The 16,864-nt window shown below is 43.6% G+C and overlaps 2 protein-coding genes across 2 annotated transcripts; both read right to left on the bottom strand.

The window, feature by feature from the left end:
- Positions 1 to 3,185: 3,185 nt before the first annotated feature.
- Positions 3,186 to 3,890, bottom strand: LOC122321352 (craniofacial development protein 2-like). Its single transcript, XM_043211197.1, has one exon. The coding sequence runs from the start codon at positions 3,888 to 3,890 to the stop codon at positions 3,186 to 3,188; it is 705 nt and encodes a 234-aa protein (XP_043067132.1).
- A 4,532-nt stretch (positions 3,891 to 8,422) lies between these two features.
- Positions 8,423 to 16,632, bottom strand: LOC138925576 (uncharacterized). Its single transcript, XM_070276380.1, has 2 exons — positions 8,752 to 16,632; positions 8,423 to 8,688 (listed from the first exon to the last, which is right to left on the bottom strand). The coding sequence occupies exon 1, from the start codon at positions 16,060 to 16,062 to the stop codon at positions 15,595 to 15,597; it is 468 nt and encodes a 155-aa protein (XP_070132481.1). The 5' UTR covers positions 16,063 to 16,632; the 3' UTR covers positions 8,423 to 8,688; positions 8,752 to 15,594.
- Positions 16,633 to 16,864: the final 232 nt, after the last annotated feature.

Raw genomic sequence — 16,864 nt, forward strand, 5'->3', positions numbered from 1 at the left:
AATACAATCCTACTTCATAGATTCCAGAACGCTAAAATCTCCAAGGTTAGGTCACACAGAAATATTAGTCTATCATTCCTATCCACGCTCTTAAAGATACTACAACTTTATCTTTTTTGTATTTTGCCACAGGTAGTACTGTTATATGATCTTACCAGTCGTTTTCATTGTGGAAAACGTCCTCGGACCAAACGTTTATCTCCTACATAAGTTCGTTATACTTACTTATAGCTATACTTCTCTCTCTTCCTCTTAAGAAAACGGTCGTTTTTTTTTTGTGCGCACTGCGTTTATTATAAATATTTCCGCAAACCGGTTTTTACTAACTTAAGAATAGAAATTTGAGAAATTTCAGTTTATCCTAAACCGTATCGCTTTGCGAGTGCTGTGGTATATTCGGAGGCGAATAAAGAATTTATTTAATTTCAGTGATTCGCCTCAGCCTGCTCACCTGACATTTTCCAAGTAAGTACACCACTTTTAGACGGGATAGACCTCAGCGAAGGGGGGGTTGAGCCCTTATTTCCGTAGACTCCCTACTTGCTTCTGAAGAGGTGAAATCACAAGAGTTTGGTGACATACTTGTAGAATGTATTTGCATTAAAATCATTTTGTTCGCTTCATCTTTATACATTACATGTTGATCATGTTCATATTGGCATCATTTGTTTCGTTTTTTCGTTAAGATCCGTTTTTAATCTTATGACTGATCGTGACCAGCTTATTGCTGTGGACGACTTAAATATCCCAGAATTAAAGTGGTCCAAAGTTGATAACTCACTATGTAGATACTATCTACATAGGTTATGCAGAAAAACTACACCGAGCGTTCTACTAGAAAGCCAGCATATTAACACGCTTAAATTTTAAAATTCATAATAGAAGGACTAGAAACTTTAGTTCTCTATTCCTTAACCATTGTAGTTCGACCATTGTAGCATCCACATATGCACAGCACGACCCTTTTAGGGTATTATGTTTGAGCTACAATGGTCTCTACTCTATAAAATCTCGTTCCTGTCCTTCAAATTTAAAATATAGAATTTTAAAATTCCGTAGAAACTCCTAGCTCAATAAATTACAAATAGCTTAATACATTTTTGTTTTTTTCCTTATTACTCCTCTCGGGAGCTTAGGGCCTCTACAAGGGCTCTCCACCTAACTTTATTTGCCGCTGTTTGCTTTATTGTGTCCCAGCTGATGTTCTTCCGGGATATTTCTAGGAGTGCTGTACGGCGCCAGGTCATCTTTGGGCGACCCACTCTTCTGCTTCCTTGTGGGTTCCATTCCAGAGCCTTTCTTACGATGCTTTCTGGTACCTTCCTCAAAGCGTGGCCAATCCATTTCCATTTCCGTTTCTTTATTTGCTCCTGGATTGGGACCTCTCCTGTGCAGTGCCATAAGTCCTCATTGGATATTCTATCTGGCCAGAATACCCCAAGTATTATTCTAAGGCACTTATTGATGTAAGCCTGCAGCTTCATCAATATCCTTTGAGTGGTCAGCCACGTCTCCGATCCGTATAGCAGTATGGATTTTACACACGAGTTGAATATGCGCAGCTTTGTTTTTCTGTTTATCTGGTGGTTTCTCCATACTCGGTGTAGTCTTCCAAATGCAGACCTCGCTTTGCGCAGTCGGTTCTCCACATCACTTTCCACTCCACCATTTGATGTTATGATAGTACCAAGGTAGGTGAAGCTGTCGACGAAGTCGATGGTATTATCTCCGATTGTGATGTTGTTTGTGTTGGAGTTGTTGATCCGCATAGCTTTCGTTTTTGATGCGTTGATCTTTAAGCCTACTGCGCTGCCTCGGATCTCGAGGTCCCTAGCTTTGGCTTGAATGTCTTCGAATTTGTGAGCCAAGAGACATATGTCATCCGCGTAATCCAAGTCTTCTAGATGTCGGGTGAAGTTCCAGGTGATTCCGCGTCTGTTCATGCATACTTTTCTCATAATTTCGTCGACTACCAAGTTGAACAGAAGTGGTGATAGAGGACATCCTTGCTTGACGCCTGTGTTCGTCTGGAAGGGTGCACTAATTTTCCCGTTGTGCAGTACCGCCAGCTCAGCATCATCATACATAGCTTGTTTATGTTTATGATTTTCACTGGCACTCCCTTTCTTGCAAGTGCCCTCCATATCGCTGTCTGTCTACCGAATCGAATGCCTCCCGGAAATCTATGAACAGGAGGTACAGCGGCGAACGCCATTCCAAAGTTTGTTCGGTTATTGCGCGTAGTGTGTTTGCCTGGTCTACGCAGCTCCTGTGTGGTCTGAAACCTCCTTGTTCATCTCGTATTGTTGGCTCTATCTTTTCCTGAAGACGTTCGTGTAGTAGAGTGGCTAGTACCTTGTAACTTGTGTTCAACAGGATAATGCCTCGCCAGTTGTTGCAGTCACTGAGGTCTCCTTTCTTCGGTAGCTTAATGATGATTCCTTTTTTCCAGGATGTTGGGATCCGCTCACTTTCCCATATATTATTGAAATGTGGATGCAGTGTTTCGGCCATTAGTTGCGTGTTAATCTGGAGAAGTTCGCCCGGTATGCCGTCATCTCCAGCCGCTTTGTTGCGTTTTAATATCCTGATTGCATCCTTTATTTCTCTAATTGATGGTGCCGTGGGTGATATTCTGAGGTTATTGCTCGGTACAATACTCCTGAAGTTATATTGTGTGCTGCTCGGTTGTTCTGTGCAGCTGATCTCCATAAAGTGCTGTCGCCATCTCTGGAGTTGTGCCTCATCATCAGTAAGGAGTCTTCCATCTGGGTCTCGCACTGGTTGGGTTCGCCTATGGCAGCTTCCGGTCAGTTGACTAATTATCTGGTACAGTTAGCGCATGTTGTTCGAGTTGGCTGCGCTTTCTGCATTTTCAGCGAGCCTGTCCAGAAATTTTCTTTTGTCGTTTCTTGCTGACTTCTTCACCATCTTGCACAGCTCTTTGTGTTCGTCGCGAGCTCTGCAGTCATGTTCTGCTTTCGACTTTAGGCTGTTCCGTTTGCTGATAAGTTCCCAAGTGTGCGCTGATATCCAATCCGTGCGCCTGCGTTGTCGGGTGCCAAGCATCTCCTCCGCGGTGCTCCTCAGTATACTGCATGTTTGTTCCCATGAGTGATTCAACGGTTGTGCTGTCATCTGTTCACGCAACGTTGTGGCCATTCTGGTGGATAGGTTGGAGTCACTCAGCCGCTGTTGACGGTGTTGCTATTTCGTCTGAGCTTGATTAAAAGCTCTCCGATTATCAGCTCGTGGTCACTGTCGATAGACGCGTGATTCCTAACATCCATTATCGAGCGTCTCCATTTCCTACTTATGCAGATGTGGTCGATTTGGTTGCGAGTATGTCCATTCTGAGAGGTCCATGTGTATTTATGGATTTCCTTGTGAGGGAATACAGTACCACCAATAACCAGTTGGAAGGTCTGACATAAGTCGATTAGCCTGTCACCATTATTGCTGCGTGGGCCAACACCATGTCGGCCCATGATTGTTTCCAATCCGTTGTTGCTGGGGCCGATTTTCGCATTGAAGTCTCCCATGAGAATTTTTATGTCACCTCTTTCGATCCTAGTGAGTGAGGATGTGAGGGCGTTGTAGAAGTCGTCTTTGATGTCATCGCTGGCGTCTTCTGTTGGGGCATAGCACTGCACGATGGTGATGTGTCTAGCATTGCATCGGAATCTGGCAATGATGATTCTGTCGGATACTGGGCTCCAGGAAATTAGTACCTGTTTGTACTGTTTGGACACATATATCCCGACTCCGCTTCTTCCTCCATCATTGGTCCCGCTGTGCATCACTAGATTGCCGCTTGATGTTGTTGTTGTCCCGTTACCTCTCCATCTCATCTCACTGATGCCTGCGATTGCAATCTGCATTTTCTCCATTTCTCCTTCAAACTGCGCCAGTCTGGTTGGTTCCATTAAAGTTGTTCTTGTATTGTTCTTGTATTAAAGTAGTTCTTGTATTAGTTTCGTTAATCAATTGTTTTTCAGTTGATCCGGTGATTAGCCAGGTGCAACCTATCCCAGAGGTGGGGCTGCCACCTGTCGATATCTGGGAATACCGTTTTTCGACCTCACATGTTTAGTAGCATCGGAAAGAGACCACTAAGCATAATGAAGCCGAAAAACTTTGGAGGTCATGATTGCCATGAGTGGGGTTCGAACCCACACCCACAACCCGTTTAATCAGCCCATTGCCGATCTATTAGCAAAATTTTTTCAAACAACTTATTCTCCGCCTAAAATGACATATCACCCTTACGCATACAACATTCAATAAGCAAATATTATTTTCTGTCCGTTTTTCTCCGAGAGTAGCTTATTACTTGATTTTCTAGGGGTCAAATCCATTTATACGCCAGGCCCCAATGAAGAACCAGGCTGTGTGCTAAAATACTGTGTCAGGACTCTGTAAAAACCTCTTAATAGACTTTTAAACTTAAACCTCGAGATCTCGATTTTTCCCCTTAAGTGGAAGGAATGTTTCATAATTCCCTCACAAAAAAAGGGAAAAAGTCCGATGTTGCCAGCTACAGAGGCATCTTTAAATTGTCGGAAATTCCTAACTTATTTGAAAAATTAATTACTCCTTATTTGAACTTCTTCGCTCTTTGATCATCATATCTCCATGCCAGTCGAATCGAAACGCATGTAGACGTGTATTTATTGTGCTCCGGGAAAAAAGTGTTCAATAATATCAAAAAAGTGCAGTGACTGGTTTCGTAAATCAAAAACAATGCGAAAAGACGCTGTCAGCGATGAAATCGCTAATGTTTATATTGATTAATTAATTAATTAATTAATTAATACAAAACATAACATAAAAAACTCGAACAAACTCAACCTCGATTGCAATGAGTCTAAACGACGTTCGCAGACAACGTCAACGTGAGCAAGACGAGAGGATCTCAGTAGATAGAAAACGCTTACTTCACTTTGCAAAGTAGTAATGCAAGCTCATCCCAAACACGATTAATTACCCCAAACTTGACCGAATTCTTAAACGTAGAGAACGAGAGAGCGCGTTCTTGCTCCCCCTCGCTACCATCGAAGTCTCTGCAGCCAAAGAGCGCAATAACTAGCACCGCAACTTCTTTGACAACGTCAACCGTAACAACAACAACAACCGCAACTGTAACGACAGCGCGTTTAACAACGTCATCAGCTAGCAGCGCAAATATTAATACTTCTTCCGCTGCGCTGCCAGAAAAAGAGAACAAAAACAAAGAAAATATTAAGCCGGCTGTGCAGACTGGTATGGATCCCTACATCCAAATCAAAAGGATGCTGAGCCCCTAAACTCTCAACGCAAAATAACCCTTGGCAATGCTAACATAGCTGCAATAGAAACGCCCTCGAACTCAAACCGTTTTAAAATCTTGGCAGACTATGAGGATGACGCCGAATCTACAGATGTCGAAAAAGGAAGCCTAAGCCCCTGCCAATTTACATACGAGAAAAAAGTTCCAAAATTCCAAATTCAACAAAATTATAGAGCTTATTGGCAAGGAAAACTTCCACATAATACCACTCGTAAAGGGCAATATCCAGGAAACAAAAGTTCAAACGAAGTCTGAAGATAATTACAAAGTATTATCGAAATACCTCATCGACAAAAAAAAGAACTTTTACACGTATTAGCTAAAAAGCAGCAAGGGTCTGTAAGTCGTACTTAAGGGCATAGAGTCCGAAGTATCGTCTGCAAAGAAAACAAAGGTGTAAATCACACTAACTATATAGGTTGCGCAGTTTATAAGGAGCTGAAAAGTCGCATCCACCAGAGGGGAGTTCTTCCTCTGAAGTCTTCTTCTTCTGAAGTCTTCATCTCGACTGCAGCCAGCTCCTCACTAGAACCCATAAACTTTGCCAATAATGTTACATACGCAAGCGCTTTAAAATCAGGACTGACTACCCCAGCCTCAAAAAGCTCACTGCCGCAATAATCACACCAAGAAGCGAACACGGCTCAGCAGCATCAACCGCCGGAGCAGCCAAAAAGGAACTTTGAAGCTATGATATGCAGTCTACAACAAAGCCTTGCGGAGTTTATGTTGTTTATGCGTACAACTATGCAAGATCTAATGCGAAACCAAAATCTACTAATACAAATGCTGGTTTCACAACAATCCAAATAATGACTTCCGTACGACTATCTACGTGGAACGCTAACGGCGTTTCGCAGCATAAACTCGAGATAGCGCAATTCCTACTAAACAATCAAATCGACGTAATGCTGCTTTCAAAAACACATCTTACAAACAGATACAATTTCCAACTACGAGGATATTCATTCTATGGAACAAATCATTCAGATGGTAAAGCACACGGTGGGACTGCATGTCTTACAACATCTTACAACAACGTTTGCCGATGACACAGCTATTCTTAGCCGCTCAAAATGCACGATTCAAGCAACTGCGCAGCAAGCTCTTCATATGATCGATGTCGAAAAATGGCTGTCAGATTGGCGAATTAAAGTGAACTAACTAAAATGCAAGCATGTTACGTTCACTCAAAACAGGCAAAACTGCCCGCCGATAACATTAAACAATACTCTTTTTTTTTGCTTGTGTGCAAAGTTTCAAGACGATAGCTTCAAAACTGAGAGACTAGTTCGCGTAGAAACGGACAGACAGACAGACGGACAGACAGACGGACAGACAGACGGACAGACGGACATGCTCATATCAACTCAGGAGGTGATCCTGATCAAGAATATATATACTTTATAGGGTCGGAGATGTCTCCTTCACTGCGTTGCACACTTTTGGACAAAATTATAATACTCTCTGCAAGGGTATAATAAAAGTCATCTTTGAAAAAAATTGTATCCTTTTTAAAGAGGCAAAAGCTTAAAGTTAGTTGCATTAAAATATTGGCTTTGGATTCGCTGAAATGGGCGTTTGAATTGGTTGACCTTTTAAGCCACTTCCGTTCTGTGTCCCGTGGGAATCACTCGACTTCTGCAATTATCTTCCAAATGGAAAAATACCCAACATCAATCTTTGCCCCAATGAAAAAGCTAATAAAATGCTATGCATTAAACATAAAATTAAAAAGAAAAAATTGTTTCCTTTTTTCCGTTTTTTATTTTGAGCGCGTACGAATGTCCCGCGTACGGTGTCGCGTACAATGGTCTCTACTCTATAACATCTCTTTCCTGTCCCTCTAATTTAAAATATAGAATTTTAAATTTCCTTACCTCCTCCTCTTAGCTTAACAAATTACAAATAGCTTAATATGTACTAACAAATCGTTTATCGAGCGCCCCTCGGTCGTCTGGGCCTCTAAGCTTTATGTTGAATACAGGAATGCTAGCTGATGCTCTAATTGATGCAATTTCCACAAGCAATTTCCAAAATTCGGAAAGACCGCAAAAAAAAAAAAAAAACGTAAATAAGCTCCTTGTCCCTATCTCTATCCCTTTATACAAATGAATTAGCCGCTAAGTAGCGGGAGTCTGCACTTCTAAGCTAATCGTGCGGCTCAGACCACCGCCGTCGGTATATAACCGCAATAAAGAACAATAAATATAACGTGTTGATTATTCATTGGGAAAACTGAGAAAATATCAAAATTGAATGTTTAAAATATTAAATATGTACATTTAAATTGTAAAAATTTTGTAAATTCAAAGGCCTTTGAATAAAGGGGACTTTGCGTGTTCGTTACAACAGAGTTGTTTTAACTTGACATGAGTTTTCTAAGTTGTCTATACTTGTAAGACTTATAAATTGTTGGATTCAAATTGCAGTCGGGTAACAAAGAAATTATCGTTTATATTATCCATGGTTGAAGAGAACAAGTAGGTGTTGAATTTTTGATTATTAAATAATAAATATATATAGCTCGCAGAGAATTCGCGGAAAACAACAACTACGAAAAACAACAAATTAGCGGCAATATCAAAAATTGTCAAGCCTCACAAAACCCATCCGCCGCCTAAAAAAAAGGCCAACGTGAAATAGAAAATGTAAGACTCCAGCGATTTCGAGCATGGCAAAATCAAGCGCAGGTTAAAAATGCTTCAAAGATGAGGAACTAGTCACCAGCGAGGCAGCCAGAGCTGCACTTTTGCAGCGACGATGAAATGGATTCTGCCGACGAGGATGCTGATTCCCTCTCCAAAAACCTCCATGAAGGATGATGAACAACAGAAAGCCCCCAAGGAGATTAGGACGCCGCCCATCTATATAACAGACGTCACCAACATCAAAGCTCTTTGTAAAGCCATCTCCGGCGCCTTATGCGAAAAGGTAGATGTCACCTATAAAGACGGTCAGAAAAACACCACAAGAGTTATGACACTTGTTTTTTGTTTTGACTTAATTTTATTTATTTTCTACTTAATTTTATTATTTTTTTGTTAAATGAATATAATTTAATTATTTTGTATAATGTTTTAAAATGAAAGAAGACCCAAAAACATATGGTATACATGGTCTGAGCCCAGAACACGAAAAAGAAAAATTTTTTCTAGTTTTTGAGGTTATGTCGTAACCCTGACATTCTAAAGTTTGGACTCGAATTTAATTTTTATGAGGTTTTTTGAGGTTATGTCAGAACCCTGACGTGCTAAGGTTTTTTGGACCTCGGATTTGGATTCAGCGACCCGGAAAACCATTTTTTTTGTGTGGCTGTGTAATCAAAGCAGCTTTTCTCTTGTCTTCGCAAGCCGTATCTTTAAATAAAACTAATTAATATAAAAATGTGTTAAATTATTACCCACATAATAAATTATTACGTTATGCTGAGAATGCTGAAAATTTTGCAGTTATTGCGGTTTTGCAATAAGTCGAGCAGGTCTCGCAGATGAGCGCCATCAACGATCAGTTTTTGCGAATGCGACTGGGGGAACATGCTGGTCATTCCAACGGTCTTTATGACGCGTCTATATTCTGAAAGATTCGCTCAGTGTTTAACAAATGTAAATTCCATACCAAAATTCGACCACACGGATGGGAATGTATTTAGCTTTTCAGTAGTCAAAAGATGCGTGCCAATTTTATGGTCAAGAGGAATAGCAGGGGTATGGTTGTAAACCTGTAATTCGTAAATAATGTAATTTTTGTTCAAAACGAAGCAGCCCACCACCAATGCATGGAAAATAAATTACGATTAAAAAATAAAAGTAATAAAAAACTTATGCTAAGTGGCTAGGGATAAAAGTAAGAAAAAATGAAAAATCTTATCCGGCTTCGCGTATTGTGGGTCATTCGATTGTGTTTTAACCACGTCGGCAGGCCTCTTTTCGATGACCAAATGAATAGATCTATTATATCTGGCAGTGACTAGCAGAATTACGTCAACGGTATCACTTATGCCTTTATAAATTTTATGCCTACCAAGCAAGCCAAGAAAAAGGGCTACACTGGACCAGGCCCCAACGGCATCAAAGGTGGCTGTCCCGAGGAAAAAGCGGATCAACCCTAATAGGCGCATTAAGGGACAAGCACCCAGCTGCGCTCATATGCCTACATATTGGTAAATTCACGACTTCTACCCAACCTAATGCACTGTGCGAGCTCGTCGCAGATAAACTGTTCATCTAGAAGAGCATGGAGCTAAACATGGAGACTAGTGATTTAGCCGTGTGCTAGGCTGGTCAAAAAAGATGCTGATATTAACGCTCTTAAAATTGTTTACTTTAAACTGGGTGTTCCGGAGCAACATTTCCGTACAGTCTTCTATTAGGACTTATCGCCTATGTCAGTAGAAATCAGTCGGTTTGCGCTTAGAGAGCCTGCTAATGTTATTGAGCTCCCGGCTATCCTCCATTTACCAAAACGCGATCGTCAAAAAAGCCCCAGTAAGCGGCGCTGTTGGCGCAGTTACTTCCACGATTCTCTCTGTTGGCTACCAACAACAAACGGCGCAGGCTTAAATGGTAACAGCTTACGTTTTTTTTCTTAATTTCTCCAATAATTTACTTAACAACAACTATGTTTAACAAAAACTATTTCCAAGGCCAGTTGTTTACATCTTATCTTCACTTGTGAATGACCAGCACAACAAGAAGGTCGTAATCGAGAGGATGGCACTGCATCGCTGCCCATCTTCTTATTTCTTTTTGGTGGGCCACCCGTTCGTGATTTTTTTTCGCCGAATTAAGATGCTTATTTACCTTTTAGACGTGAGAGTGGATAATTGCTGCGGGTGGATTTTCCAGATTATAAATACTATGTTTTCCCCTGGCATTGGGTTTGCCTTGCAACTGGGCACTCGCAGGTCTACGTTTGAGTCTAATGGAAAGATCGGCTATCTTACAAGATATGCCTCCACATGCACCAGTACCAGGAGTGTACTTTCATCATTACCGCCTGGCCGTTCTATTCCCAGTTTGGACCGTACCTATAATACGTCGTCAGACTCCAATAAAAGCTTAAAAGTTATATTCCAAAATATATCGGGAATGAGGACCAAGTCCCGGATGGTATTTCTGAATTCTTCTGCCTGCGATTTTGTCCTTGTCCATCCTTGTGGAAACGTGGCTCAATAATACATTTTTCTCCTCCGAATTCTCGGAGCCCAACTTGTACCAATTATTTCGAAAATACCCAGATGCATCCTAGGGTGCGCGAGGAGGTAGGTTTTCAGGCTACGCCTTCCGGTGAGCGACCCTCTACTGGATCAGCTTGCCGTTTCAATCTAGGGCGTCCACAGCCTGACCGTCATCATTGCGTCGTATATCCCTCCAAACAGCGCATTTAGTATATGTATATCATGCGCATATGGGAAACATCACTAGTGCTGTTGGACCCCACTGCTTTGATGCCAGCTGTCAATTTCAAGTTAAGCTCTATCGCCTGGTCTCGGGACTTAGAGCCACGAGTTTTATATAGTTTTTTGCCTTCTGCTTCACCCATTCCATATTATCCTCTGAATGATATTAATTGGTCACTTATTAATTTCTCTATTTCAGCTTTTGATGGGGTTTTCCTATTTTTGGATGGCTTAATCGATGATTGGTTTACCAAGTTCCTGGTTGCCATTTTTAATATTATTGATATTTATGCCCCTGTGAGGGTACGAAGATCCTATAGACTTCCCTGGTATACAAAAGGTTTAAAAAACTTCAAAAATAGAAGGGATAAGCATTACAAACGATTTATTAAAACAGTGGAGTCTCGAGCAAGAGGAAATTTAATCCGGAAATTTAAGCGGGAATTTGAATTCCTTTATAAGTTTCTTTACAACCCGTATATATTCGATGTCGAAACTAGCCTACGATCCAATCCTAAAGCTTTTTGGGAGTTTGTTAACAGAAAATCGGACATATCTTCATCCATATGTAATGATAATTTGGTAGCCGACTCGGATCAGGAAATTTCGGAACTTTTTACAAAATGTTTTGCCTCTAACTTGAAGTCGAAGGTACCTTGGAGTGATAATTAAACTCTTCTTAGCATTGAGCCTTTTCTCAATGTGACTAACATGGACATATTGTACTGTGACCTAGGTAAAGCCACATGACATTTTACCCAGTCACACACACCTGACTTGGATGGTATCTCCCCATTCATTCTTAAGAAGAGTATCGCTTCCCTTTCTACTCCCCTTCAACTGTTGTTCTCCTTGTCGCCCTCATCTGATAAATTCCTCTATCGGTGGAAGATTACTTCTATCACAAAGGTGGCAGTAGGTCTGCTACCGATTTCAGGTTGATTCCATTAACATTGACTTCCCCAAAGCTTTTGAAAAAGTTTGTCATGCTGCCCTTCTGGCCAAGTTATATAAATTATGTATTTATTCCTCTTTATTAAGTTGGTTCGAGTCTTATCTGGCAGAGGGACCTTGCCACGTTTCTATTGGATACGTTATCTCAAGTCCATTTGTCATCTCATCTGGTCTTCAACAAGGCAGCTCTCTGGAACCTCTCCTATTTATTATTTTCATTATTGAAAATAATATGCTCTTCATGCTTTCGTCATGCCTACTTCTTGATGTATGCGGATGACCTTAAAATCTATAAGGCCATTAGTTGCATTAGTGACAGTTACTTGCTACAGGAGGGTATATTAAAAGTTTACTCATGGTGCTCCCGTAATCTTCTTCCATTAAACTTATCTTAGTGTCTGTTTACCCGTTATAGTAAGCGGGATCTTGATATCTGCACGGCTCATTTTATCAATAAATATAATGTGACAGCTAAAGAGGAGGTGTAAGATCTAGGTGTTTTATTCGACAGCAATTTTCTGTTCACTTAGACTTTATACTTCCTAAAGTGTATGCTATGCTGGGCTTTGTGAAGTGGCACATGAACCAATTTTAAAGGCCACACTCAAGCTTCAGCGTCTACGCTGCATTTGTTTGGAATTTGGAATCCAGTTCTTTCCAACAGAATAGAGCGATTCCAGAAAAAATTTGTTAAATTTTTTCTTCTGCCTCTAAGGTTCATACCAGAGCCGCTGCCTTCTTCTCAATGTTTGCACGTTGGAGGATCGGCGTAAACTGGCAGCTTTTACTTTTGTAAATAATGTAGTCGCTGATGACATTGATTGCCCTTTTGTACTGGGACTCATTAATTTTAATGTCCCCCAAAGGGATGTTCGTACCTTTGCCCCCTTTCGGATCAAGTGTCCCAGGTCCAATTATCTCTTAAATGAGCCGATAACGCGTTGTTTTGAAGCTAGTGATCTGCTGTTTTGGCAACCACGACGCGTGTGCCTCTTTTCTCGCACGAGCTGTTTGATTTGCTGATTTTATTTGTAGTATTTGTTTCGGTCTACTTCCTTCGCTTGAGCAGTAGAAATTTTAACTTCCACAACGAGCACTTCTTCCAGCGCGCTCGTAGGGTAGTTGATGTCTTATTCCATATTAAGCTCCGGGGCAAGTTCTTTTTGGGCACTCACGTACTTTTTATATTTAAGACAGTTCGTTTTTTTGCGACGTCAGGCTAAACCGAACACTGTTATTTCTGGGATTTGAAGAAGCGTTAAAAGCACAGGCGAGTGGTCTAAGGATAAGTCCAAGACTGCTTTGGCACTTATTAGATTGCAAGGTAGGTTAGATTAGGTTGAGGCGGCGATGCGGGGCCAGTGACTGACACCCCCATCCACTTGAGCCGCTGGGGCTCCTTGTGATACCGCACAGGCAGAGGTCCTACAAGGGGACCTCTCCCATCCTATCTACTGATGCGCCCAAGAGTGTGCTTCCCTTCCTGCGGCGGCTCGCGGTCCCATTCAGATTTACGGATGAAAGCTACGAGTCTGCGTGGAGCAATCTCCGCGAGGTCTGTTAGGTCCGTGAGTATTGCTGCGCCCAAGAATTTGAGTCGGCTGCGCCCTAGCGCAAGGCATTGAAACAGGGAGTGTGCGACTGTCTCTTCCTCTTCTACGTCCCCACAGCTCCTGCAGTAGTCATAATGTGGCACCGCTAGTCTAGCCGCGTGTGCTCCTATTAACCAATGTCCCGTAATGGCCTTGACTGCAAGACTACAGTCCTGCCTATTAAGGGCGATAAGCATCATTGACCTTCTCCGGGAGGAGAGGATTGGTAGTACCTGCACTTGCTAGTTCGTCGGCGGCGCAATTACCCTTGTGGTCCCTATGTCCGGGCACCCATATGAGGTGGATGTCATACTGCTCTGCCATCTTGTTAAGAGATCTGCGACAGTCATCATTTACTGCCCTGGAGTTGGATGAGAATCCGTCAAGGGCTTTGAGTGCGGCTTGACTGTCTGAGAAGATACAGATTGTTTCTTGTTTGCCAGTTAGTGCTGGGGATCTGAGTGCTTCCCCGATAGCTATTACTTCTGCTTGGAAAACACTTCAGTGGTCGGGGAGCAAGCTCTATCCATAGTGTTTGACTTCCAGTCCAGTTTCCTGTCTAGCGTAATCCCTAGGTACTTGGCGCATTAATTATCAAGCTTGGTAGGATGTTTTTGAACGCATGTGTAGAAAAGCAATGAGTGCGTATTCCTTGTCATTCCTTGTAAGTGCATTTTCGACAAAAGTAGTGATCTCATGGAGTGCCGTTTCCGTGGATCGGCCCTTCCTGTACGGATGCTGTGATCCCGAGATGTCATCTGGGTTGATAGTAAAATTAATATGGAGGCTGATTAATCTCTCCATTGTCTTGAGAAGGAAGGAGGACAGTCTTATTGGTCTGAAGTCCTTAGGGGTGCAGTGCAATGGTTTTCCCGCCTTGGGTATAAATACGACTTTCGTCCGCAACCACATTGCGGGTACGATGCCTAATCTGAAAATTGCTGAGAAAGCTATCTTGACCCAAGACCTCAGATTGGGACCGGCTTTAATTAGTTGAGCCGGAACAATACCATCTGGGCCTGGGGATTTGAAAGGCTTGAAGCTATTTATTGCCCAGCTGAGATACCTGTCACTCAATAGGTATTCAAGTTGGTTAGAGGAGGAGGGGCTATTCCCCTGTCTCTGCATTTCCAGGGTTGGTCTTCTCGAGAGCATCCCGGGAAATGTGTCTCTATTAGAGCCTCTAGGGTTTCTCTGCTCGACGATGTCCAGTTACTTTCTGAGGTTTTAATGTATCCTACATTAGGTGCAGTAGTTGCGAGGACCTTCCGGAGTCGGGAGGCCTTTGATGTTTGCTGAATGTTCGTGCAGAACTTGGCCCAGGCATTCCTTTTTGCCTTGCGAAGTTCTTTGTTATATCGCCTAAGGTCTGCTTTATACGACTCCCAGGCTGTCTCCGAGTTTGTTTTCCTGCAAAATTAAAGGCCTTGCGGGCCTTGGTTTTAAAGGGCGCAAGTGTTTGCGACCACCATGGTGGTTTCTTTGACTTGCTATTGCCCGATCTGCTTTTGGGACAAGCTTTATTGAATACCCTGGCGCACGCTGCCGTGAGCGTATCCACCATGGCATCCAGGGCTGCCCTACTATCCACATTCCCTGTTGGAGGATTTCCCAAGGAACTATCTAGCTTCTTTCTATATAACTCCCAGTTCGCTTTTCTCGGGTTGCGTACCGTTAGTCGATTAAAGTTCTCGAAATTGACCACTAATTCTATGTATCGGTGGTCTGAGAATGAGTGTTTCTCTAGGACTCCCCATCTAACAATCCTGTCTGCTAGGGATTCAGAGTAAAGAGTGACGTCAAGTACTTCTCTTCTGTTCTTGACTATGAAGGTGGGTTCTGTACCCCTGTTACCCACCAGAAGATTGGAGCCTAGGATAAAATCGAAGATTGACTACCCCCTCTCGTTCGTGTCAGTGCTTCCCCACTGATGATGATGGGCGTTAGCATCGCAACCTACGATCACGTCGATCTTGTGCTTCCTGCTGTCTTCCACCAGCTGTTTGAGTAGTGGGTGCGGGGGGAGGGCCTCCTGTTCGTGGCCCATATACGCCGAACATACCCTTAGAGGGTCATTTGGGCTCTCTATGGCTGCGGCTACGTGGTCTTCGTTGCTGAAATTGGGTAGCAAAAAGAAGTTAAGGTTCTTTTTTGCGAGGATGCAGGCTCGCCTTTTACCTGTTGTATCGGCTTTGCAGAGCCTATACTCCGACGCCCCCAACCCAAGAATCCTTTCGACAAGGATCCAGGGTTCCTGGATGAGTGCCACATCACCGCCACTCTCGGCGAGTTGGAGTAGGAGGGCAGCTGACGCCGCTTTACTGTGATGGAGGTTTATCTGCAGGATTGTCACGGACATTCTTACAATTCTCCACCACAGTAACTTTTGCTTCCGTCTCGGAGCTCAGCAGAGAGTCCTCCTCCATTCCAACTCCACTAAGTGCCCTTCCCAAGTCACTTTCCTCCGAGGTGTACCCTTCCAGGATGTCCTCCTCCTCATCCGACATTCCTTCCGGGTGCCCCTTTTCGGTCGGCTCCTCCAAGTCTGGCTCTTGCGTGTCTGCCTCCAGCCCGATACCTCCTGGCTTGGTCTTTGCATCGGATTTGTAAATAGGGACCGAAACGTGTTCGAATCCGTACTTCAGCCGGTGCTCCGACCTTTCCAGGGCTTTTACGGTCTCCTCGTTGAGTGTGAGGACGAACCGCCTCCGCAGTCCCACCGCCTCCTCGACCTTGGCGACTCTCCAGTCCGCCGTGGGAAGCGTCGGATTGCACATCCTAAGCATAGTTAGGATGGTCTTAGTGTCGGCTGGCTTTTCAGTGAGCTACACTCGCGCCCTCGGTTTGCTTATATCTCCTCCCAGCCAACCGCCACTAGCTTAGCTCCAGGGTAGACCTCTCCAAGCGACGCTACCATACGCTTGTAGGTCTCTACCGATCGCGCGTCTTGGCAGGAAATTACATTGACGATTCTGGTGGGGGTCCTCCGCATCGCAGCATCTCCTTCACGAAGCGCCCATGTAACTCGTTTACCACTCGTCGAAAAAGGTCCTTGGGGATGAGCCCATCCTTGGAGCCCTTGTCTAGGACTCCAATTAGGGTTCTTCCCTTCGTCACTTCGGCGAACGAGCGGTTTGACGTCTGCGGCTGGAACTTCCTCTTCTTAGCCTGGGGGGGCTTCTCCCTCCGTGGACCTCTGCCTTTTAGCGCTTTGCGCGATCTCCTTGGCAGGGTCTGACCCAGCACGTTTGTTCGGATCCAGCCTCACTCCCGCCTTTTTCGGATTAAAGTCGGGCAGGATCCCCCTTGCCCACTTAATGATCTCGGCCTGGTTCGGGTTGGCTTTGGCCGATGGGTCCGCCCTCATCAATCGGACCAGAGTTCGCGTCCGGGCCCCCTTTCGGACAAGCATCCTTCGGCATATGCTGTTCCACCTTGGATTGGGGTGATTTAAGGGAAGGGAGTGTTCTTCTCCCCGCCCGACTACCATTAGCCAGCATCCTCGGCGGAGACATGGCCTTACCGGGACCTGTTGCCAGCCGCCCTCACGTGGAGAGTATAGTCGCACTACCAGCGGTGTACACAGTT

This window comes from Drosophila bipectinata, chromosome XR (genome assembly GCF_030179905.1).
Source record: "Drosophila bipectinata strain 14024-0381.07 chromosome XR, DbipHiC1v2, whole genome shotgun sequence".
In the NCBI taxonomy this organism is placed as follows: domain Eukaryota; kingdom Metazoa; phylum Arthropoda; class Insecta; order Diptera; family Drosophilidae; genus Drosophila; species Drosophila bipectinata.